At 41.8% G+C, this 25922-nt stretch overlaps 1 protein-coding gene across 1 annotated transcript; it reads right to left on the reverse strand.

The window, feature by feature from the left end:
• Positions 1-1663: 1663 nt before the first annotated feature.
• On the reverse strand, positions 1664-24683 carry LOC129703534 (serotransferrin-B-like). Its single transcript, XM_055646090.1, has 10 exons — positions 24532-24683; positions 18759-18895; positions 13764-13860; positions 12809-12853; positions 10541-10699; positions 9468-9621; positions 7564-7628; positions 4139-4323; positions 3079-3271; positions 1664-1901 (listed from the first exon to the last, which is right to left on the reverse strand). Exons 1-10 carry the CDS (start codon positions 24581-24583, stop codon positions 1855-1857), a joined length of 1134 nt encoding a protein of 377 aa, XP_055502065.1. The 5' UTR covers positions 24584-24683; the 3' UTR covers positions 1664-1854.
• Between the last annotated feature and the right edge of the window lie 1239 nt (positions 24684-25922).

The raw sequence follows: 25922 nt of genomic DNA on the forward strand, positions 1-25922 counted from the left end.
GTTCCATTCTGATGCCCTGACAGATGTTCTTCATTGGTTGTTCAATACTGAGAGACACTGCACTGGAATACTGAACAATGTTTTTCAGACTAAGGCAGTTTTCTTCCTCTCGTATTACTGTAAATATTAAATATTCCTTAAATATTCCTTCAGATTATTTTCCTGACACTATGCCAAAGTCATGGCCTTCAACCAACATCAGAAAGCAGATTGTCCTAAGAAACTGACTGTGTTTCTCAGTGCTGTGGAGATGAGGATTGATTTTTCCTGGAGAAGAACATGATTATACTGGTTTCTAGATCTAATTGTGGCTGGAAGCTCAACGGAAAACTCATGACCACTGCTGAAATAGATATCCATGTAGTATATCGTTCACATGCTTCCTGTTATGCTTTTTCCAAACCTCAGATGGGCAACCTCAGATTCACTGCTTTTAACTGGTCAACTTGCTGCGCTGTGCTGGTGGGAGTTTTTTAAGCAGATTCTGTTTTCATTTATTTATTTAACTGGACCCCAATTGGTACCTAGCCTCCATCACACAAGGTATTGGTGACTCTCAACTGACTCTCTGGCCCTGATTACTCAATCAAAGGCTGTGATCATGAATTGAAACCTCCCTCCACTTTGACCACTGATTGCAGGACACTGGCTCATCTTCCCCTCCAGGTCACCAGCTACAAGACCTCCACCTCTCTTGTTGTCCCAACTGCCCAGCCCCCTCTCCTTCACTCTCTCTGTCCTGGTGCAAGGTTGAGCAAAAGCCTAAGGCCCTTGTGTAAGTATAAAGATATTTAGGGTAAATAATTGATATAGTGTCATCAGAAAAGTTGAATTATGATGTACATTAAAGCCAAGACAAGTAGGCTCTTCAGCTCCAGACCACAATTTCAGCTTCAGTAAACATGAACACAACTGAGTTGCCCAATGTGGAAAATCAACATTACTCAGTCTGAAGTGGACCGAATCGCAAAGCCCATTAACTAAAGCACACACTGTGTCAAGTGTATGAATGAGCTCATTGTGAATTGTGAAATCTGGTAAAGAGTTCAATCACCAAAGTGATACCACATGAAGTGGTCAGTTTACAACTCCTGCTACAAACTCCAACTGGCACCACAAACTCCACTTACTTTAATTCACATTTGCTATTAAACTTCTAAATCCATATTCTATCCATTATATAAGTTACACATTACCCTTATGCACTTTCAACGTCTGCAGTTTTATCATTCAGTGCCATCTTCTACGCTCTCATGTGCCGGGGTAGCAGGGCGAAGGCCGCAGATGCCAACAGAATCACCAAGCTCATCAGGAATGGTGGCTCCATCCTGGGAGTGTTCATTGGAGGTGGTCTCGGAAGGGAGAATGTTCCTTAAACTGAGTAGTATCTTGGGCAATACATCTCACCCCCTCCATAACACACTGGCCAACCTGAGGAGTACCTTCAGCAATAGACTGACCCCACCAAGGTGCAGCACAGAACACCACAGGAGATCCCTTTTCCCTGTGGCTATCAAAGTGTACAACCCCTTCCATTTCTGTCATGGAGTAGACAGCTAAAACCAAGCCCTCATGATCTTGCCAGTCCTGTCTTTGTTCGTTGAACTGCCAAGTCTCATATGTCCCGAGAGTTAATTAACTTCACACCCATACAATGAAAAGATTAATATTACATTAAGTTTATTTATTGTTGCAGGGAGGCAGAATGAGATCCAAACTATAACATATTAATAGATTTTAAGATGATACAAACAATTCAGGCAATATTGGGCAGATATTGGTCTGCTGAGGATGGAGAATATTAACCCATGCGTTCTTAGGAATCAAGTGTCTAATATGGAACCTGACGATGTTTCACTGTGTGGCTTGAGGCAGGTGAAAGCAAAAGGCGTTGTCACCATCTGCAATGACAGAGATATCAAAAAGTCAGCAATTATTGTTGTTGTGTCAGCTTCTGAGCTTGTCAAACTGTGATTCCACATGTTTCTTCAAAGCAACAAAGGAAGAGAGTACCTAATTTAGTTCTTTCGCCAGTTTCACCATTTTCCAAGGTCCTGGTTGATCTCCGACACAAAATTCCACTTTGTATCTTCATGCCCCATATTCCAAAATCAAATCTTGCCTGCCAAAATCCTATCGATCCTACATTGACCTAGCATCAAATCATGTTGAGGGTAAACCTCTAAACTTCTACTCATTATGTGTGGAAACATTTCCCAACCTCCTGGAAGACATGAACTTAATGCTTAGCCTCTGTCCCACTGACAGTATCATCACCAACACTGCCCTTCAATCTTCCACATCACCTCCAACCAATCTCTTCTTGACCCCTGTTCCCATCAATCTATCAAAATTGATACTTTGATTCCCTTTATTGCCTTGGTAACCAATCAAATGATTCCTTAACTTTATAAATACCAAGCAACATACAGTACATCTAGGTTGGATAATCTCATTTTATAATCAAGTTTTTTAAAATACATGTTGTTTTCTAATAAGTCTACTGAGCACTTCTAATGCATCTGCCTCAAGGTGTGGTGTCTAGAATCATTCACACCATCCTAGTTAACTCTCCCCTGTTCAGTGCATAATGTGGTATCACGTTTTTTTCTTCTTACATTCTAATCCTCAAATATAAAGAAAAGGATTCGGAAAGCCTGATTGTCCATTTTCGGTGAAAGATCATTGTTTATCAAAATCCCGTGGACTGTTGGCAATGTCTAGGTTTCACTCTTTGGAAAGTTATTTTGCACTTCAGAGGCCAACAGACCTTGCTCTGGACATCACTTTCTACGCTATCCACCTTTCTGCCCCGTTCTTCTATGTTAAAATCGTCCATCTCATCACCTTTAATCTGACCTTCTTCTCTGGCTTGGCAACATCTGTGGTGTGATGGGTTTCTACACTACTGGTGTGGCATAACTACAACCTTCATTTGTTCATCAGGTGATATCTTTCTCATTCATTTTCATTCATGATTATATACTCCCATAAGCAAAGTGAAAAGAATAACATGTCCCTTCAGGGCTTAACTAATTTGGGCTTTCAATATTTGGGATTTAGAAGCAGTTAACATACCTGGAGGGACACAGCTGTAGAGGCCTTCCATTCCCCTGACATATCCTTCACCCAAGTATTCTCTGTAATTCGTGGTGAGCACTTCAACCAGGCACTGGCTGTTGGATGCAAACAGGAGACCCCAGGAGTGGGACTTGACTGTGCTGTACAATGAGAACCTCGCTTCTTCCGTTCCACCACGACCATATTTCTTCTGCATTGAGCAATGATTTGGTTAATTCCTGCAGAAGAAATACTGCTGCACACAAATTACCCACCAGGATGTGTGGAGGGCCAATGTTGTATTCCATTGTTGTATACCATGTCATATACAATGTTGTATACCATTCACAGATTCATGGCCAGCATTTGATCTTTCCCCAGTAACTCTCTGTTTACCAATGTGTTGCTATTCTGAAGTATAATTATGTTTGCAGATTGGGGCAGTTTTTTCCTCAAAGCTTCGTCAGGGTAGGCTCCACTGGTTGAGGATTGCTCCATGTCAAGCATGGTGTCATTTAGGTACAAAGCAGACCTCCCTTTGTAGTGTCTAATCAAAACACTGCAAAGATTAGTGGCGCAGTTGATCGAGCTGCTGCCTCGTTGCTCTGGTGATTCTGGTTTGCTCGGGTTTGATCCTGACCTCAGGCCTGTGTGGAGTTTGCACATTCTCCTCGTGATTGTGTGGGTTTCCACTGAGTGATCTGGTTTCTCTCCCATATCCCAAATATGAGCGGTTTGGTAGTTAATGGGCCACTGTAAATTGCTTCTAGTGTGTAGGCGAGTGGTAGAATCTGAGACAAGTTGATAGGAATGAGATGCGAATAAAAAGTGAGATGAATGTAGGGTTATTGTCAATACACGCTTGCTGGTTGGTGTACGTTCAGTGGGATGAAGGCCTAGCCTCCTACTGCATGCCTATGGGCCCATGATTTCCACTGACCATGGGTTTATCCCAAAGGTCCGTACATGAGAAAGAGTCGACTCCAAATGTTTGTTTGTTTACAAACAAACAAAATATTTACAATGTGCAAAGACAAGCTCAAAATATTAACATGGAGAACAAATATTAAATACTCACTTGTTCCTCTTTTAAAAAGTTCAGGATTTGATCTCTCATATCTGGTCGGGATACAACAGTTCGAGCTGGTATTTGTGCCAAGTGACATGCCTTATAATCCGTCACAGCAGCCTGACTGCCATTTAGACACAGAAGCCTATAATCGATGGATCTGAGACCAATAGCCCAATCCTTCTGTGAGTTACCTTGAAAGTGAAACATTGAACCATTATAATATTGAACATAGAACAGTACAGCTCAGGAACAGTCCCTTCGGCCCACATGTTTGTGTGGAACATGATGCCAAGACCAAATCGTATCTGCCTGCACATAAACCATATCCGTCCATTCCCTGCATATCGATATACCTATCCAAAGGTCTCTTCAATACCACTATCAAATCTACCTCAACCTCAGCAGCACGTTCCAGGCACTCACCACCCAAGACTTGCCCCGCAAATCTTCTTTAAACTACCCTCTCACCATAAAAATATGTCCTCTAGTACTTTATATTTTCATCCTGGGAAATACGTTTGGACTATCTACACTATCTATGCTTCTCATAATTGTATATACTTTTATCACATCTCTCTTCAAACTCCAGTGTTACAAAGAAAACAATCTAAGTCTGTCCAACCTCTCCCTGTATCTAATATCCTCTAATCCAGGCAACATTCTGGTAAACCTCCATTGCACGTGTTTTCAAAGCCTCCACATCCTTCCTGTACCAGAGTGACCAGAACTGCACGTGATAGTCCAAAGTCCTTTTCAAGCTGCACAATCTCCTGACTCGTATACTCAATGCTTCGACTAATGAAAGCAAGCATAGGAATAATGCCTTCTTTACCTCTCTATCTACTTGTGTTGCTTCCTTCATTAAATTCCTCTGTAAATCAACGCTGTCACAACATTAATTGAATATTTTCCCCTTATATTCAACCTCCCAAAGTGCAACGCTGATCAGTTTAACCTCCACCTGCCTTTTCTCCCCCAATTCTCTCACTGATCTCTATCCCGTTGTATACTTTGTATACCTTCCTCACATTCCACGGCCCTATCAACCTTTGTGTCATCTGCAAACTTACTAAACAACCCACCTACCTTTATGTCCAAGTCTAGTTTAGTTAAACATATCACATGTACTGCTGTACATGTGACATAAACATGTACTCTGGTACAAGCTTTTTTGTTGTGTGCTGTCCAGTCAGTGGAAAGACAATGCATGATTACAATCAAGCTGTCCACAATGTACATAATTAGGGTAAGGGGAATAGCATTCAGTGTAAAATGAAGTCCAGTAAAGTCCGATTAAAGATAGTCCAATGATACCCATTGAGGTAGATGGTAGGTCAGGACACTCTCTAGTTGGTGATAGGTTGGTTCAATTGCCTGATAATAAATGGGAAGAAACTGTCCCTGAATCTGGAGATGCATTTTCACACTTCTGTACCTCTTGCCTGCTGGGAGAGGGGAGAAGAGTGAGTGTCTGGGTTGAGATTTTCCTTCAATAGAAGGGAGGTTGGATTGCATGATGGTCTGGGCTGTGTCCACAATTCTCTGCAATTTCTTGTGGTCTTGGATGCAGCTGTTCCTAAGTGATGCCTTGATGCATCCCGATCAAAGTCATTTATATGTATCACAAACAGCAGCGGTCCCAACCCAGATCCCTGGGGCACTCCACTGGTAACATTCCTTTAGCCTGAATATTGTCTTTTCACCATTTGACATTTTGAATGCCTTTTTTAACATCTGCCTACCCTTATTCACCTCTGTCATCTCCTCAAAAAACTCAATCATGTTAATAAGACACAACCTATTAAGTACAAAGTCATGTTGAGTGATCCTAATTAATCCACTCTTCCAAACAGATGTAAATTCTATTCTGAAGAATCCAGTCCAATAGCTTCCCTATCACTGACATGAGGCTCACGGGCCTTTAATCCGCAGATTCTCCCTACTTCTGGAACAACATTACCTACTCTCCAGTCTATACCCAGGTCAGAGGGTCAGGGAGAAGGGGGAGAGTTTGTGCGAAAGAGATAGAGAGTTGTTTGACCAACGGGATTAACAAGGAGGACTAGTGGAGAAGGGAATTGTGGGTCTTCAGGGATGAGGCAGCTCCAATTACCAAGGGTTTGAAATGGAATCAGGAACAACATAAACAAAAATTATACATCGTTGAAGGTTTTTCACTGCCAGTAATGACTCAGGTAGAAAAAGGCTTTCAATTTACATTAACATGTATTAACCATCTGGTTAATATTTGTATGTACAGTCAAAGAACCATCCATAAGCCATGTGACAAGGGCTCTGTGATATATTGCAACGTAGAAGGCCATTCCCTTCGCATTGTGCATGATATGCTCATGGACAAACTTGCTGTAATTTTCAAAATCACACCATGTTACTTTATGGTTGTCCTTTGAAAAAAATGGTTTCTTGGAGCATTTATGATAAATGACAATGTTGTGTGATGGAGGTGATGGAGTTTTTAAGTTATGGAGTTTTAAAGCACCTGGAATAAAGGTAGGTTAGATGGTGGATCAAGTGTGAGGAGGATTCTGGGAGCTAGTCGCGGCCTCATTATGGTCGCCGTGAATTTTTCAACATGTTGAAAAATTAGCGGCGACTAGAATGAAGCCGCGATGGAGAGTAGCGAGAATTCTCGTGCCGTAGGTGGGTCGCCAGGAGGTCCTAGTGGGTTGCCAGGAGGTCAAAGGTTCTTGGAGGTTCTCATAGGTTGTAGCTGGTGCTGACTGGTGAATTTCATTGGCTTATTGGGGAAAAAAAAAATGTAAGTAGTAGTTGTCAGAACCAAGGATAACCGATCGGTAAAAATGTCCACCAAGCTTCACAGCCGTGTATCTCTGGCTTCTTAAAACTTGTCTCCACTCCTTATTCTTCCTACTCCCCCCCCTTTTACCGCCTCTCCCCCCTCTTTTAAAGGACGTACCATACACTGTGTTTTAGCCGTCTTAATTATAGCACCAACCTTCTTGTTCATCACGGTATCACTTTGGCTTTGCACTGTGTGAATTTCACTCAGACAGTGCTCCCCCCACTTGCCCTGTCCCTCGTCTGCATAATGGGCTGGTGAAGGAAGCGATGTTTGTGTGTGTGTGCGCGTGTGTGTGCGTGTGTGTGCGTGTGTGTGCGTGTGTGTGCGTGTGTGTGCGTGTGTGTGTGTGTGTGTGTGTGTGTGTGTGTGTGTGTGTGTGTGTGTGTGTGTGTGTGTGTGTGTGTGTGTGTGTGTTCCACCCTGACAGCCGCCGTTCCAGTTGCCGGTTTTTCAGGCGACTGCCGGCAACGTGACAGTCGCCGGCAGTCACCTGAAAAATAGCCTAAGTGGGACAGGCCCATTAGTCTCCTACTCACCAGTGCCCACTCTGAGTTACGCTATCCCTAAACAGTTTGGGCAGTGCGAGGGGCCAGAAACTCAGACATACCGTCAGTGTTCTCAAAGACGGTTCCATGTTTGATGAAAGTCACATCACCCTTTTCAGTGAGGCATCTGAAAGAAATTCAAGCAATAATTGAATAAGACTCTGTTCTTGTTTGGTGGTTGGCTTATCTTGGATTCTAAGAGAAAGAAGTTTAAATTGGACAGTGGGCATTTGAGATGCATTGGCGTTGTTAACAGGTGTAATCTGTCATGGAACTGTTAGATTATTTAATTCACTCATGTCCAATAGAGAAAGAAATCTATGGTCTTGGCCAAAAATAATGAACTGTTTTAGGAAGTCAAAGTCTCAATCAAACTCAGGAAAATCTAGTAATGCAAGTTTAATATTATTGACCTATGTATTATATTCCAGTATTGATTGCGTCTCCACCACAATTATATTCTAAATATTTATTTTCCGAGATACATTTGACTGCAGAACATTCCCCACAGAACCATTGTTTACCAGCAACACAATCTAGACCAGTCCTGGTACAGCAATGCTTTCACTTTTGAAATCCCTACTGACTAATTATTTCATAATGGATTTCCAATTTTTTCCCCTTCTTGGAGAGATTTAATTGTATTTCCTACCACAGGCCTTAAGCTAATTAGCCTATAGCTGCCTCTAACTCGATGTATGTTTAATGTTAGCTAACTTCTAGCCCTGCATCTTTACCATAACATCAACTAAATACAATATCTGTCAACTCATTGCTTTTAAAATAAATTTAGGGATTTAATTCATCTTGATTCCAGAATGTAGCCATTAATTTATATCACTTGATATTTACTCTTGCATGAAAATGTTCCTGCTGCCTTTATTCATACACAGTTAGTGTTGGTGGCTTTGTTCACTCAGTGGAATGTATTTTTCCTGTGGTCTTTTTCATCATTGTCCTATTTATTGTTTGTCCACATTGTTGCCAATTTTATTTCCTGAATTTATCTTCATTGTTCTCGAAACGGTTTATGTCCCAGTTAATTCCCTGACCATTTATATATTCCTTGGTTTAGTCTGCCCATGTTCTCCCCAGTTCTTTTGCATTTATGCTTGTTCCATTTCTAGTTTAAAGCCTTTCCTAGCTCTTGATTCTTTCTCTTAGAATATTTGGACCATTTCCATTTTAAATGGAGCACCCTTCCCCCAAATCCCATTGGTTGACTCCTTATTTCGATCCCACTGCCACTGTAGCATACCAAGAAAATCCCCTTTTCCATGCCGGGATTATAGCGGCATCTTGAACCTCTTTCCCTTTCTGTGCAATAGCCAGATTTCTTGTGGTTCAGTAATCTCAGTATTATTGTCTCAGAACAAGGGGAACAACTTCATAATAGAAATGTCTTCATTTCAGAGAGTTGCCAATCTGTAATTTTCTGACCCAGAGGATCAAGGGTGCTCAATCATTTAGGAATGAGATCAGGAGTTATTTTATACGATCATAGAACTGATTGGTGGACAATGGTAGATCATCCATGGGTTGCAATGAATGGAAGATAGATTCAAGGCTCCTGGGAGTACACTGCTGTTCATTTCTTCAACTCTCACAACTCTTCTAACACATCTATTAGATAGGGAGGAAATGTCCTCAACACCCCCCCACAAAACATCCTAGTGATGGCACCACAAAGATTAAACATAGAGTAAAGATGACTCTATGGTGCACTAATCCCCGGAGCCTTGGCCTTAAGGAATGTTCCATTATACTATTGTGCTATTTGTCCAAGATAAGTATCTCTCTGATTTAAGGGGAACAATTGTGTCAGTAGAGTCAGATTGATCACATACAGAATTGGCCAACTCTTACAGAGCTTACGTTGAATAAAAAATAAAGTCCCCTCGGTACTATTCTAGTCCATTGGATGAAAATAACTTTCATTGTGAACCAGTTGAAGCAAACTGTCTACCTGAATGCACCACTGTAAGCAAAGTATTTCTCTTTTTCACCGAAGGCACACTTGTCTCTTCCAGGTTGAGATGAACTGTCTTGACCAGCGCACAGTGAGCACAGTTTGGAGTTTGGATCACCCCCTGGGGTACAGCTTTCATTGAAATACGTTGCTTCGTTCATAGAAAGAAAATATAAATAGTTTTCAGTTTTGAGGAACAGCAACAAAGGTTTGACACAATTGATGCTCGCCACATGGCTCTGAACTGGCAAATGAACTGAGTGAAATAGGAATAGATTAAAGATCAAGTTGTGTACTCCAAGTGGAATAGAACACATGAAACACTGGCTGCCTATACTAAATGAAACAAGTGCGTGCACTAAACAAACATGGTGTGTGTACTAACTGGACTACAGGACCATAGCAATATTAAGTGCTAATGCATTGAGCAGTCATGAGTGTAGAGAGAGTGAAGGTGAGAAAGGATGGGGAATGGAGACGGGATGTAGAAAGTGGAGTTTAATATGGAGTGCGAGAAGCAATAGGAGAAGAGTAGACAATGAGAAGGGAAAAGGGCAATGGGGAAAGGAAATGGGAAAATGAGATTTGGGTTGCAGTATTAAAAAGGAAAAGAACAGTGTGAGATGAGTGGTGGAATCTGGGGTAATGTGGAGAGCATAGGTTTGGTGTCATTGAATATTCGATGGACAAATGTGGACCGACGGGCCTGCTTCTGCAATGTATGACTCTAAAGAAAGTTCTCGAGGAACTCAGTGGGTCAGGTGACATCTGTGGATGGAATGGGCAGATGACGTTTCTAATCGGGACTCTTCTCCAGTCTGAAGAGTGTGTCTGTTCATTCTCTCCACTGCCTGACCTGATGAATTCCTCCAGCATTTTGTTTTCCTTGTGTAGTTCCCAACATGGTTTACATTGCCATCTGCTGGTCAACAGCCACAATGGTCAGAGCTACACAAAATATTAATTTTGAAAAATATTGACACCTGCTAAACCCAAATGAATTTCAATCTTTTTTTTAAAGCAAACGTTCTTCAGTTACTCACACCACCAATCAGAAAAATATCACTTACAGTTATAAAGGCTGCAGTTTTTGATTTTCCCCTGTGCAATCAGCAGCCCCATTGGGATATTCCAACCAGTTCGGTGCAGAGCTGTGTGGCACGATTTCTTGCCTTTCAGGCCATCCCAGGTCAAAGACGGATCCTTCACAACAGCTACTATATACACATCTGGAGCAGAATACAACCACATGCAATATTTGATGAACCTCCATATAAGTCACAACACATGATGGAAATTAACAGTTCAATTATGAGGATGGGGTTATGGAAACCAAGTTTGTGTTTGTTTTAGGATGGAAGATTAACAGACAATTTAGTGACGGTGCTGGCAATAGTTAAGATGGTTTGATAAGGTAGATAGCGGGAAATCCTAAACTGCGGTGGGGCAATGCCAAAATAAGGGGGGGATATGCTAAGGTCAAAGTAGGCACATTATGGGTTAGCATTAGGAAACATTTACCAGGGGTAGCAGGAATCTAAACACTCTCCAGTAAGCACCCGAGGTTGAGTACAATTGAACATCTCAGAACTGAGCCTGATAGATTGTTTAAGAAGGAACTGCAGATGCTGGAAAATCGAAAGCACACAGAAATGCTGGAGAAACTCAGCGGGTGCAGCAGCATCTATGGAGCGAAGGAGATAGGCAACGTTTCGGGCCAAAACCAATCGATGTTGTTAGGTAAGGTTGCTAAGTAAAACAGAAGGGGAGTTTAGGGAGTTATAACACAAATGCATTAAAGAGAGAAGTACTGTAGTTACATACAGGTCAATGTATAACATGGTTGGGGAAATTCCATGATATAGATGACAGTGTTTGCATTATCCATGCTTTTTTTGTGACATTAAATATCAACAAGGCGTACTGGCGGTCCTCAAAATGTTTTGTTTAGTTTCGAGATACAGCACGAAAACAAGCCCTTTCAGCCCACTGGGTCCACGCCGACCAGCGATCCTCACACATTTACACAATCCTACACAAACTAGAAACAATTTTTACATTCACCAAGCCAATTAACCTACAAACCTGTACATCTTTGGAGTGTGGGAGGAAACCGCAGATCTCGGAGAAAACCCATGGTGAGAACGTACAAACTCCCTACAGACAGCACCCGTAGTTGGGATCGAACCCAGGTCTCCAGCGCTGCATTCGCTGTAAGGCAGCAACTCTACCGCTGCGCCACCGTGATCGCTGATCATTATTATTTCATTTTCCGGACATTTGAGATGTGTTTATTAATTATGCATACTGACACATTGTTGTGTACAAACAGAGCACAGTGCATGGCTTATTTCATGTGACAATATAATTCCATGTGACAAATTAAATGGGTAATGTTGTAGAGCAGTGGGATCTAAGAGTGCAGGTGCATGGTTCCTTGAAGGTCAAGTCGCAGGTGGTCAAAAAGGCTTTTGTCATTTTGGCCTTCAACAGTCAGATTAGTGAGTAGAGAAGTTGAGAGGTCATGTTGCAGGTGTATAAGATGTTGGTGAGACCGTATTTAGAATAATGTGTTCAGTTCTGGGCACCATGTTATAGCAAAGATATTGTCAAGCTTAAAAGGGTTCAGAAAAGATTTACGAGGATGTTGCCAGGACGAGAGGGTGTGCGCTACAGGGAGAGGTTGAGTAGGCTGGGTCTCTATTCCATGGAGTGCAGGAGGATGAGGCGAGATCTTATACAGATATATAAAATCATGAGAGGAATAGATCGGGTAGATGCACAGAGTCTTTTGCCCAGAGTATGGGAATTGAGGACCAAAGGACATGGGTTCAAGGTGAAGGGGAAAAGATTTAATAGGGTTCCAAGGGGTAACTTTTTCACACTAAGAGTTGTGGGTGTTTGGAACAAGTTACCAGGGGAGGTAGTTGAGGCTGAGACTATCCCATCGTTTAAGAAACAGATGGACAGGTACATGGATAGGACAGGTTTTGAGGGATATGGACCAAGCACAGGCAAGTGGGACTAGGGTAGCTGGGATATTGTTGGCCAGTGCGGGTGAGTTGGACTGGAGGACCTGTTTCCACACTATGATTTTCTATGACTTTATTCACATTTATTAATTGGGATTTGGCTGGGGAATGTTGGTTATCAGGAGCTATTTATCCAGACCTGGTGTGAAAACAGAGCTAGTCCCAATGTGGAAACACATCCCAGTCGCAGTGTAGAGACACATTCTAGTCCCATGGACGATGCAGCCCAGTTGAATGGTTTGCATAAAATCTATGTAGATCTTTAAAAGTCTTCTGAACATTTAGCCATAAGAAAGTGAAACTCACATGGTTCTGTCAGCTGTGCTGGATCATGGCAAGGTGCAAGATTTTCTATGGGCATAAATATAAAAGGATACAGAGGGTTAAATGAACAATGATTGCGAACATCTAGTTTTCTTTGACAAATGACAAGTGACAGAAGTGAAAGCTTGCAAATTGGTCTAAAATATTTTTGTGGGAAATTCCTTGGGAAGTTAATTGGATGATGAACATGGTTGGAGGTATGTGGAGTCAGACATCAACTCAAACCTTATTGTCACCACATATCTTGCCTGATATCTCTCACTGATAACAGCCCAGGATAGATGGGCTTCCAGGCAATAGAAGTTTTGTGACTGTAGATAATCATACAACTCAGAGGAGACTCGCTCTGACCTTGCCAGCTTTAGAGAGCAACTGATCAGCCAGTTGCTAATTTTAGCAGGTAACCCATCAGACCTTTGATAGCAATCAGACCAGTGCTAGCTTTCTGGAACAACCAGTCATCCGGTTTGCTTATTTGTGCAGCAGATATAACAGACATCACACAATGGTGGCCTGGAGACGGTAAAATAGATTACAAATGCTGGAACAACTCAAAGGGTCAGGCAGCATCTGTGGACAGAGTTGGACAGACAGCTTTTTGGGTTGGAAATTCTCTTCCGTTTGAAATGGGCATGGAAACTGAATCAGACATGGCGGTACGATTGAATGAGTTTCAGAAGGGGTTCTCATGTCACTGTACAATGACACTTTCTTTGAGCAAAACCTTGATACCATTGCACCATGGTGTTATAGAGGCAGGACAAATGATGGAAGTCCATGGGAAAATGTGGATAACCTCCACAACTCTTCCAAGCTGAAGAAAGAGATGGGACTTTCATTTGGGAGTCCATGGTGATCTGTTCAAAAATCAGGATGAGATTTGGAGAAGGTGGCACAGAAGCAGGGCATTTAATAAATAACATGCACAGGCACCTACCTTTGTCATAATATTCAGTCATAACTGGCACCAGGCCACACTTTCCTGCAGCAATCAGTACTGAACTGTGAAGAACAACAGCATCAGCTTCTTCCAACTGCAAAGCAAGACACTCTGTCAGCAAATCAGCCTCCTGAAAGCTACTTGTTACCTAAACCTCGGCCCGTTTGCTAAATAGCACTGAGTATCGTAATGGTCCAGGTCATTGTCCCGTGTGGATCCATTATTATACCTATGTGTTTAATGTTTATATGTTCATATGTTTATAAGTTATATATTTATATATTTGATTCTACCCCTCAGTTTTTCTACTCATTCTTTAGGTACTATTTGTCACAGGAAAAGCCAGTTTTTATTGCCTGTCGCAAAGCGGCATTTTGGCGGTGATGAGGAGCCACTTGGTTCTTGGTTTTTTGGTCCTCCAAAATATTCCAAATGGAATTTAAACTGGAGGTGGTGAAGGGAGGGCTTAAGCCAGAAAGGGTTATTGGGAAGAAAGAGCTACTTTAAATGTACTTACATCTGGTTGGGTAACTATAGTTGGGTGGAGATTATTCCATGCTTTAATTGTGCAGGGGAAGAACAAATTGCTGTATACATCTGTCTTTGTAGCTGGGATCACAAATTGGATTGAATGCTCTCGTCTGCTCCTAATTGGTTTGGGTTTGGTGTAGGTCTTGTAGTCTATGTTGAGCTGACCATTTAACATTTTGTAAAAACAGGTCAAACGGTGAGCTTCACGTCTGTCTTGGAGAAGGTTCCACCCCAGAGAATTCAGAAGTTTGGTGACACTGAGGAACTGGTGCACGGGGCAGGGATTTAGATTCTTAGATCACTGGGATCTGTTTTGGGGTAAGGAGGAACTGTACAAAAGGGACGGATTGCATCTTAACAGGTGTGGGAACAGCATTCTGGCAGGCAGGTTTGCCACTGCTACACGGGAGGTTTTAAACTGAATAAGGGGGGGGGGGGGGGGGGGTGTCGAATGGGATAGTGGAGGATGGAGTTAAAGGGAAAGGGTTTCTTAAATGTGTGAGCGTAGAGACAGAGGGGTGTGAAATGAGGGTAGAAGCAATAGGTAGCAAGGTGAAAAGTAAAAGTAGCAGGCCGGCAAATCCAGGACAAAAATCAAAAAGGGCCACTTTTCAGCATAATAATATAAGGGGTAAGAGTGTTGTAAAAACAAGCCTGAAGGCTTTGTGTCTCAATGCAAGGAGCATTCGTAATAAGGTGGATGAGTTGAATGTGCAGATAGCTATTAATAACTATGATATAGTTGGGATCACGGAGACATGGCTCCAGGGTGACCAAGGCTGGGAGTTGAACATCCAGGGATATTCAATATTCAGGAGGGATAGACAGAAAGGGAAAGGAGGTGGGGTAGCGTTGCTGGTTAGAGAGCAGATTAACGCAATAGAAAGGAAGGACATTAGCTTGGAGGATGTAGAATCGATATGGGTAGAGCTGCGAAACACTAAGGGGCAGAAAACGCTAGTGGGAGTTGTGTACAGGCCACCTAACAGTAGTAGTGGAGTTGGGGATGGCATCAAACAGGAATTTAGAAATGCGTGCAACAAAGGTAAAACAGTTATAATGGGTGACTTCAATCTACATATAGATTGGGTGAATCAAATTGGCAAGGGTGCTGAGGAAGAGGGTTTCTTGAAATGTATGCGGGACAGTTTTCTAAACCAACATGTAGAGGAACCAACGAGAGAGCAGGCTATTTTAGACTGGGTATTGAGTAATGAGGAAGGTTTAGTTAGCAGTCTTGTTGTGCGTGGCCCCTTGGGCAAGAGTGACCATAATATGGTTGAGTTCTTCATTAGGATGGAGAGTGACGTCGTTAATTCGGAAACAAGGGTCCTAAACTTAAAGAAAGGTAACTTTGAGGGTATGAGACGTGAATTGGCCAAGATAGACTGGCAATTGATTCTTAATGGGTTGACGGTGGATATGCAATGGAAGGCATTTAAAGACTGCATGGATGAACTACAACAGTTGTTCATCCCAGTTTGGCAAAAAAATAAATCAGGGAAGGTAGTGCATCCGTGGATAACAAGGGAAATCAGGGATAGTATCAAAACAAAAGATGAAGCGTACAAATTAGCCAGACAAAGCAGCCTACCAGAGGACTGGGAGAAATTCAGAGACCAGCAGAGGAGGACGAAGGGCTTAATTAGGAAAGGGAAAATAGATTATGAAAGAAAACTGGCAGGGAACATAAAAACTGACTGCAAAAGCTTTTATAGATATGTGAAGAGAAAAAGGTTAGTTAAAACAAATGTAGGTCCCTTGTAGTCAGAAACGGGTGAATTGATCATAGGGAACAAGGACATGGCAGACCAATTGAATAACTACTTTGGTTCTGTCTTCACTAAGGAAGACATAAAAAATCTGCCGGAAATAGCAGGGACCGGGGGTCAAATGAGATGGAGGAACTGAGTGAAATCCAGGTTAGCCGGGAAGTGGTGTTAGGTAAATTGAATGGATTAAAGGCCGATAAATCCCCAGGGCCAGATAGGCTGCATCCCAGAGTACTTAAGGAAGTAGCCCCAAAAATAGTGGATGCACTAGTGATAATTTTTCAAAACTCTTTAGATTCTGGAGTAGTTCCTGAGGATTGGAGGGTAGCTAATGTAACATCACTTTTTAAAAAGGGAGGAGGAGAGAGAAAACGGGGAATTACAGACCAGTTAGTCTAACGTCGGTAGTGGGGAAACTGCTAGAATCAGTTATTAAAGATGGTATAGCAGCACATTTGGAAAGTGGTGAAATCATTGGACAAAGTCAGCATGGATTTATGAAAGGTAAATCATGTCTGACGAATCTTATAGAATTTTTCGACGATGTAACCAGTAGAGTGGATAAGGGAGAACCAGTGGATGTGTTATATCTGGACTTCCAGGAGGCTTTCGACAAGGTCCCACATAAGAGATTAGTATACAAACTTAAAGCACACGGTATTGGGGGTTCAGTATTGATGTGGATAGAGAACTGGTTGGCAGACAGAAAGCAAAGAGTAGGAGTAAACGGGTCCTTTTCACAATGGCAGGCAGTGACTAGTGGGGTACCGCAAGGCTCAGTTCTGGGACCCCAGCTATTTACGAAATATATTAATGATTTGGACGAGGGAATTGAAGGCAACATCTCCAAGTTTGCGGATGACACGAAGCTGGGGGGCAGTGTTAGCTGTGAGGAGGATGCTAGGAGGCTGCAAGGTGACTTGGATAGGCTGGGTGAGTGGGCAAATGCATGGCAGATGCAGTATAATGTGGATAAATGTGAGGTTATCCACTTTGGTGGCAAAAACAGGAAAGTAGATTATTATCTGAATGGTGGCCGATTAGGAAAGGGGGAGATGCAACGAGACCTGGGTGTCATGGTACACCAGTCATTAAAAGTAGGCATGCAGGTGCAGCAGGCAGTGAAGAAGGCGAATGGTATGTTAGCATTCATAGCAAAAGGATTTGAGTATAGGAGCAGGGAGGTTCTACTGCAGTTGTACAGGGTCTTGGTGAGACCACACCTGGAGTATTGCGACAGTTTTGGTCTCCTAATCTGAGGAAAGACATTCTTGCCATAGCGGGAGTACAGAGAAGGTTCACCAGACTGATTCCTGGGATGTCAGGACTTTCATATGAAGAAAGACTGGATAGACTCGGTTTGTACTCGCTAGAATTTAGAAGATTGAGGGGGGGATCTTATAGAAACTTACAAAATTCTTAAAGGGTTGGACAGGCTAGATGCAGGAAGATTGTTCCCAATGTTGGGGAAGTCCAGAACAAGGGGTCACAGTTTAAGGATAAGGGGGAAATCGTTTAGGACCGAGATGAGGAAAACCTTTTTCACACAGAGAGTGGTGAATCTCTGGAATTCTCTGCCGCAGAAGGTAGTTGAGGCCAGTTCATTGGCTATATTTAAGAGGGAGTTAGATGTGGCCCTTGTGGCTAAAAGGATCAGGAGGTATGGAGAGAAGGCAGGTACAGGATACTGAGTTGGATGATCAGCCATGATCATATTGAATGGCGGTGCAGGTTCGACGGGCCGAATGGCCTACTCCTGCACATATTTTCTATCTTTCTATGTTTCTCTCTCATAGGTGTTAGTAACAAATCGAGCTGCCTGTCTTTGGACACGTTGAACTACTCCGTACTTCTGGAGATAGCACTTTAATCATGCTGTTCAGATGGGAGTGCCCAGGTTTTGACCCATGGACAATGTAAGATCAGCAATACATCATCAAGTCAGGATGGGGTGTGACTTGGTGTTTCAATGCATCTGCTGCCCCTATACTTCACAGTGGTAATGATCCAACACATTACCATTTCACACTTTAATGCTGTTCTTTGAACTAAAAATGCATGTTTTCACAATCTAAATATACCACCACCATGTTTCCAACATGCCTTAAATTCCTATACTTAATTTCAAATATCCTGTTCACTTTGTACATATATTCTTACAGATTTCAAAAATAACCCCACAACAAGTTCCATCAACCCTAAATATACTGATTACATCCTAAATATGTAAACATATTCCAAATATACCCCTCACTTTAAAAAAATACACCGCATATCGTATGCATACCCCATGGCTTTCAAATATGCTTTCTTATTCTAATATCTCCATACTTCCCATCCATTCCAATGGCATAGTCTCATTCATTAATAATGAGTGAACAACCATATTTACTGCATATAACAGGGCATCTTCTGTGTAAGGAGACGAGCATTACCTTTGGTTTCAGTGCAACACCTTTGGGGCAATGCATGTCCTTTGGGGTCCGCATGTTTCTTTGCAAATATTTGAAACAGTTGAATATATTTCCCTCCCGCCTACTGCAAGACCACCCCCACACCCCCAACCTCCATCACTTCCTCCTGCCTCCCTTCAGTGATCTAGAGGGATCCAGGAAAATCAAGGATAGGCTTGGCAACACGACAAGTCCCCATTTTGTTTTTTATTACTCAACGTGCACCTGATGTGTACCTTAATCTTCCGAACGCAGTCGTCCATGGAGACAGCTTGGACACACTCGACAGATGTCCAGTTGTTGCACTTGCTTTGTTGAATATCACTGGTTGTGCACCAACGCACTCTATTAACTGCAGAAGCAGTGGCCTCACCTAGGAAACCGGAGCAAATTGTTTGTTTTTTTAATTTTATCACGTCACTCCCTGTTGTTTATGTGAGATTTTCAGCCTGGCACTACAACTGCCTTGAGAGGTTTGTAATTAAAGTTGTGGCTAGGCTTCTGCCACACGCTTTGCCTCTCCTTCACAACGCAGGGCTGTGGTTCTATTCTCTAAGTACTCTCTGATGGGAGAGGTTGCACCACACTCTTTAAAATAGAAACATCGGAAATCTGAGAAGACCATTGAAAGGATACAAAATACAGAAGAGCTTGGGAAGATGAACTTGACCTAATAATTTTAAAAGACAGATGGGAGGAAATTCTTCTATAGATACAAAACTGTTCTCTTAACGCTAGGCATTCACTAATACAATTTAAAATACTGTACAGACTCTATTATTCAAAGTCTAAACTGAATAAGATCTTCCCGAATGTTTCTCCTATTTGTGCTAAATGTCTTCTTCAGGAAGCAACCATAACCCATTCCTTTGCCTCGTATAAAGTTACATAATTTCTGGAGAGGAATTTTTGATTTTTTATTCTAAGACACTAAAAATAAAATTAGAGCCTGACACGGATCTGATCACACTAGGTACTTCAGAAGGTACACGTTGCTGGAGAAACTCAGCGGGTGCTGCAGCATCTATGGAGCGAAGGAAATAGGCGACGTTTCGGGCCGAAACCCTTCTTCAGACCCTTCAGAAGCCTGTTCTAAGCTATCACTATTTCAAAGACGTTTCCTTAATTATAGCCTGATAATGGCGAAAAAACTAATACTTAAATTTTGGAAACACACAACAGTCCCTACTCTTAAGATGTGGATTACAAACATGTCCGAGACACTACATCTTGAAAATATTAGACTTGTCTTGGCAGAAAAGCCAGATCATTTTTCCAAGACATGGACACCCTTCACCGATTTCTTACAAGGATAGTATGGTCAACACAACTTTGGATTTAAATCCAATTGGGGTTGGGTGAGGTGGGTTAGGTGGGTGTGGAGGGACGAGAGGCAGGTATATCACCACTTTTCTCTCTCTTTTTCTTTTTGGTCTTTTTTTTCTATTTCTCTCTTCTCTCTTTCTTTTACCCACTCTTTGGCGACACTACCTTGGTAGTCTAGGGGTGCTATCTCACTTTTTCCCTTTCTTGTTCTTTTTCTGTTCTTTTCTTCTAATTCAAAGCTAAAAAGTCAAAATTGAAGCTGTACAATAACTGTATAATTTTATATGCCGTTTGTTCTACTCTTGTACATTTGCTTCTAATAAATAAAAATATATTTTTTAAAAGAAAGAAAGGATACAAAATACAAGTAACTCAGCAGGTCAAGCAGCATCCCAGGAAAATGTGGATAGGTGATGTTTTCGGGTCCTGATCGATAATGTCACCTTTCCATGTTCCCCAGAGATGCTGCCTAACATGCTGAGTTACTCCAGCACTTTGTGTCTTTTTTTGCAGACCAGCATACAGTTGTAAAAAAACAGTTCCTTATTTCTACAAGAAGAGAATTGAACTAACGCAGCCTGTAGCATGTTTACATCTACAATCAGGTCCCTTTAGTTGCTTCTGTTCTGTATACCTATAGTCTTACCTAACAGTTACCTGTCCATTTCAGTCTTACAAACTCCATGGTGTGCCAGAACCAAAGCTCTTTACACATACCCTACTCATAGACTACAGCTCTGCCTTTAACACTATTATCCCATCTAAGCTCATCACCAAACTCGAGGGACTTGGAGTTGGCACTCCTGTAACTGGATACTCGACTTCATGACCAACAGACTCAAATCAGTGAGGAGTGAGGACAAATCATCCTCTACGATAATCTTCAACACCAATTCAGTGTAGAGATAGTTGAAAGCTTCTAATCCCTAGAAGTAAATGTCACCAATAATTTATCATGTTTAAGAAAGAACTGCAGATGCTGGAAAAATCAAAGGTTTTTACTGTTAATATAATCAAAGGTTATATTACTGCCCCCTCCATCAACTCTTTTAAGTCAAGACTAAAGACTTATCTATACTCCCAAGCCTTTTTTGACGTCCTCTGAGTGAGGGCTACATGTATATATGTATGTCGTTTGTTTTGTTGTGCTATTCTTATAACAAATGTAGAGCACTTTGGCCAACGAGAGTTGTTTTTTTAAATGTGCTATATAAATAAATGTGACTTGACTTGACTTGACTCTTCTTATTCTTCTGTGCACCAATTTTTCTCACACATGTGCATCGACTTCTTTGACTCCTTTTATTACTAGTCTGCAGTAATATAGTCCATTTTTTTCAAAATCCATGCTCTCACCTAAACTCCCTAAGGGTCTGTCAAGTTTTCCTCCTATTTATTGTTTCTTAAGATCTTACCAAGCAATGATGTTAAACCTATTTGTAGTTACCAGCAATGGCTTTCTGCCTATTGTTGGACAATCCTCTGGCATCTTCCCCAGTATCTAGGAAGACTGGAAGATCATGGCAAGCCATTCTATTACTACTGTCCCTTCATCGGCTCGTGTCCTGGAATCAACCAGTTTGGACCAGGATCATCCGACAGGGACAGCCATCCTTCCCTATTCCTTGCCTATTAATTATCCAGCCATTTATTAATAATAATAATAAATTTTATTTTTATTTTATTTTTATTTTTATTTTTATTTTTATTTTTTATTTTATTTATTTTATTTATTTTTATTTTATTTTATTTTATTTTATTTATGGGCGCCTTTCAAGAGTCTCAAGGACACTCAAGGATTTATTGTCCCCACCATTTCTGCATTTATTGATAGTTTGTCAACATCGTTTTCATGAGCAAACATCAACATAATCATTGTGCATTCTATCCCGACCCTGATTTAGTTTTGTCAGGGCTTTTTAATGCTACGTTCAGTCATAATTTGGCTTGATGTCAAGAGTAGTCTGTCTCACCTCACAACTGTAATTCAGCTACATTCTTGTTGTTTTCCTCTCTTTTATTCCACTCTTTCATTTCTCTGGAAACAGAGGACATCCCAGCCTAACCTGCAGGAGATGTCTTGTTGCTCTGTATTATATATTATTTTGCCTATGTTCTCACTTCTACTCACTAATTGACCAAATAACCTTGTTTGCAGTCTATTCCCATGGCCATTGTGGTCTTAAGTTATCAGTCACCTCCTCCCTCCCCATAGTCTCTGAAGTTTAAAAACATTCTTTCATCTCCTTTCCAGCTCTTATGAAGCGTTGAGTTAAGATAATCAATTTAATTATTATATGTGTTGAGAACAGAACAAAGAAATTCTTACTTGCAGCAACATAACAGGTGTGTAAACACAATACTCATAGATAATATATAAACAAGAAATGCAATAAATTAATAACCGCAATACTATTGAAAAAAGCCGAACATCCTTAGTGCAACCAAAGACAAAGGGTATTCAACCGAAATCATTATCTCTGTTATTCCTCCCCTGAATACTGCCTGACCTGCTGATTATTTCCAGCATTTCCTGTTTTTGTTTTAGTTTTCCAACGTCTGCAGCTTTTTGGTTTTCCGTTTCATTCAACTCTTTTAATCAACATTTGGAGCAAGGCTCTGACGATGTCTGTGGCTGAGTTGTTCTGGTGAAACCCAAACTGGGTATTGTTGAGAAGGTTATTGATGTGCAATTGCTGTTTGATGGCAATGACGATAACAGCAGCTTCCATCACTTTGCTAAGAAGGAGAGTAGATCGACTGTGGGGTAATTAACCAGGTTAGATTTGTTCCACTTTTTGTGAACGAGACATACTCGGGCAATTTTCCATATTGGTAGATGCCAGTCTTGCAACTGACCTTCCATCCATATCTGAAGTATCAACATATTGCCTCTACTTTGAAGCATATACTCCATTAAAAGTTTCCCAATGTCCAATTTTTGTTTTTTTGTCAAACATTGATTTCATTTCACCATGGCTAGCTCAACTCCGTCGATTTGTAGAAAGCTTGTTTATTTGAATCAATGTGTCACATCAAAAATGTGTCACATAAAACCATTTGTTGACTATTAATGGAATCAAGGACATGGGAGGGTAGGACAGACGCCCAGAGGTAACAGCTCAGCCATGAATAGTGGAGCAGGGATGAGGGATTTTATATTTTTGTATTGTATTGTATTTTAATGACCACGCAGCCAGGCTGGTGGAATTTTGGGTTGTCAGCAGCGATACAATAATAAAGAACACACAACCACAATAAAAAATGTAACACAAAAATCCACCACAGCATTCAACACTGTGGTGGAAGGCACAAAAATTTGGCCAATCCTCCTCCATTTCCCCTCCGTGAACAGGACCAGAGTCCAGAGTCAGTCCAGGATCGGCTCTTCCTCACCGGAGACCGCGTCTTTAAGTTGTTGTAGGCCGCAGGCCGGCGGTCGAGATTTAAAGTCTCCGCCGCAGCCAGAAGCACCGTAGACTGCAGGGCCGGCGGTCGATGCTCCCCTCCAGGGGAGTTGGTATGTCCATGCCGGCCCCGCGGTAGAAGTTGGCCGCGGGCCGGCAGTGATGGCTTCTTCTTCCCCCGGGTCCCCCACGAGGGATCCCGGGCTGTAGACGCCGCACCAGCTGGAGCTCTGCAGACCGCGACTTCAGGCTGCGACTTCAGGCTGCCGGCTGCCGGCTGCCGGCTGCCCCGGGCCAGCGAAACGGAACAAGTGATCATGGACACTTATTCTGTTTCTCCTCATGTTCCTGTGTAAACTTCATCAATGAGGCTTGTCCCACACACATGGCCCATCATCCAATGATACACCTCTCTCTAACTTAACCTTTCAAAGCCTGTCCCATCTTTAAACACTCCTTTCATATGTCTTGTTAATCCCTTGCCATCCGAGTAGTTTTTGAATTGCATTGCTTTTCCTCATGGCTTGATGGTTCAGGGAACAATGAAAGTAAAGACAACTTCACGTGAATCAGTTTTAGCTTGAGTATCAAATGTGGGCTTGGACACTAAACACTTGCTTGTTTGTTTGAATAGTGTCATGGGATCCCGAGTGACACCAATGAGTTTATGTTTCACCCAAATGCAGGGAGCTGCACATAATACCTACCGAGGAATTAAAAATGTCAATATGCAATTCAAAATTAATTAAAAGGTAATTAACAATAAGAATAGTTTGCTTACATTTAATAGGTAAAGAAATAAATTATAATTGAATTTAAGAATTGGGTGGAAGCCGTGTGTGGTGTACATGTACCGGGTAATATACATGTACTGAGCTACAGACATGCGCTAAATGTACCTATCTGAGGTGGAGAAATACAAAAATGATATAAATACATGTTCAAATTCTGGTACAAGGGGATAAAAAGTATATCTATATTGGGATACAAAAATCTATAAAAATAGTTCTGTACTGGGATGCTAAGGTACACAGACAGTATGCAGTTTAAACCCAAAAACTGTCAATCATTAATAGTTTTCTTCACAGAGAGGGAGAATGAGCACAATGAGTCAAGCTTCTTTGTTGATTTAAACATTAAAACAACTTCCACATAAATGTACTGCTCACATTTAGGCAAGAATTGCACACATGTCAGACCCTGCTTTATAACAAGAGCTGTACAGATTGAGAAAATCCAAACTGCAAGCGAAAATAAATTAAATCTCATGACTTACAAATAACTGCTGAAAGCAGCACTGTGAAGAGCAACCTCATGCTGACGAACATGTTCAAAGACTATCGGAAGAGAGGAATGATTGGGCACTGAGCAGCTCTGACGAGATGTCTATGCTCTAGCTCTCCTTTTATAGTCGAACAACTGGCAGAGACTCTGTTTACTGAGGATTTCACAAGGACTTCTCAAAAAATCAACCAAATGTTGCAATTCAAGAAACTTTTGAGTTTGCAAATTCGGACGTGTTTTGCTTTAACTTTGTAGTTTCATTGTTTGCGATGTTGTCATCATTTTAATAGTGGTAAGTTTAGAAAGATTATGTAACATCTGTTCTCAGAAACCGATTTCAAACCTTTTGCATTTCCCACTCTTCCCTCAAATGATGAAAGCTACCTTTGCTGTTCCCCTAATCAGTCCCTAGATAACATTGATCCCAGACCTTCTGAAATGAGGGACACCAGAATGACCTGTACTGGCCTAATGAAGGATGGAGCTCTGTAGTGATTTCCAAAGATGTCCCTTGTGGTCAGTGCTCAGTATTCAGTTATTTGCCCGCTTAACAGACCATTCAATCAATCCGCAGTGTTTGAACAAAAAAAAAGTAACCAATGTGTCCTTGTTCATCCAAATGCCTGTATAACCTATCCCTCAGAATACTCTCCAGTAACATACCAACTGCAGATGCAGTTTAACCCGAGCAAGTGTGAGGTGTTGAACTTTGGGGAGGTTGAATGTAATGCCCCTGTCCCACTTAGGAAACCTGAACGGAAACCTCTGGAGACTTTGCGCCCCACCCAAGGTTTCCGTGCGGTTCCCGGAGGTTACAGGAGGTTGCCGGAGGTTGCAGGTAGTGGAAGTAGGTAGGGAGACTGACAAAAACCTCTGGGAACCTCCGGGAACCGCACGGAAACCTTGGGTGGGGCACAATGTCTCCAGAGGTTTCCGTTCAGGTTTCCTAAGTGGGACAGGGGCAAGGAGCGAATATACAGTTAAAGAAACCTTTAACAGCATTGATGTACCGAGGGATCTTGGAGTCCGCTCATAGCTCACTGAAGGAGGCAGCACAAGTAGATAGGGTGGTATGGTATGGTTGCCTTCATTACCAGGAACATTGAATATGAGAGTTAGGAAGTCAGCTCTGTGGGACTTTGGTAATGCTGCCTTTGGAGTATTATCTGCATTTCTGGTTGCCCCATCACAAGAAGGATGCAGAGGCTTTGAAGATGGAGCAGAGGAGGTTTACCAGAATGCTCCTTTGATAAGAGGGTTTCAGCTGCAGGTTGGATATACTTGGGTTGTATTCTCTGGAACATCAGAGGTTGAGGGGAGAATTTACAGAGGTATATAAGATTATGAGAGGCATGGATAAAGTAGACCATCAGAACCTTTTAT

The sequence above is a fragment of the Leucoraja erinacea genome, chromosome 14, assembly GCF_028641065.1.
Source record: "Leucoraja erinacea ecotype New England chromosome 14, Leri_hhj_1, whole genome shotgun sequence".
NCBI lineage: Eukaryota > Metazoa > Chordata > Chondrichthyes > Rajiformes > Rajidae > Leucoraja > Leucoraja erinaceus.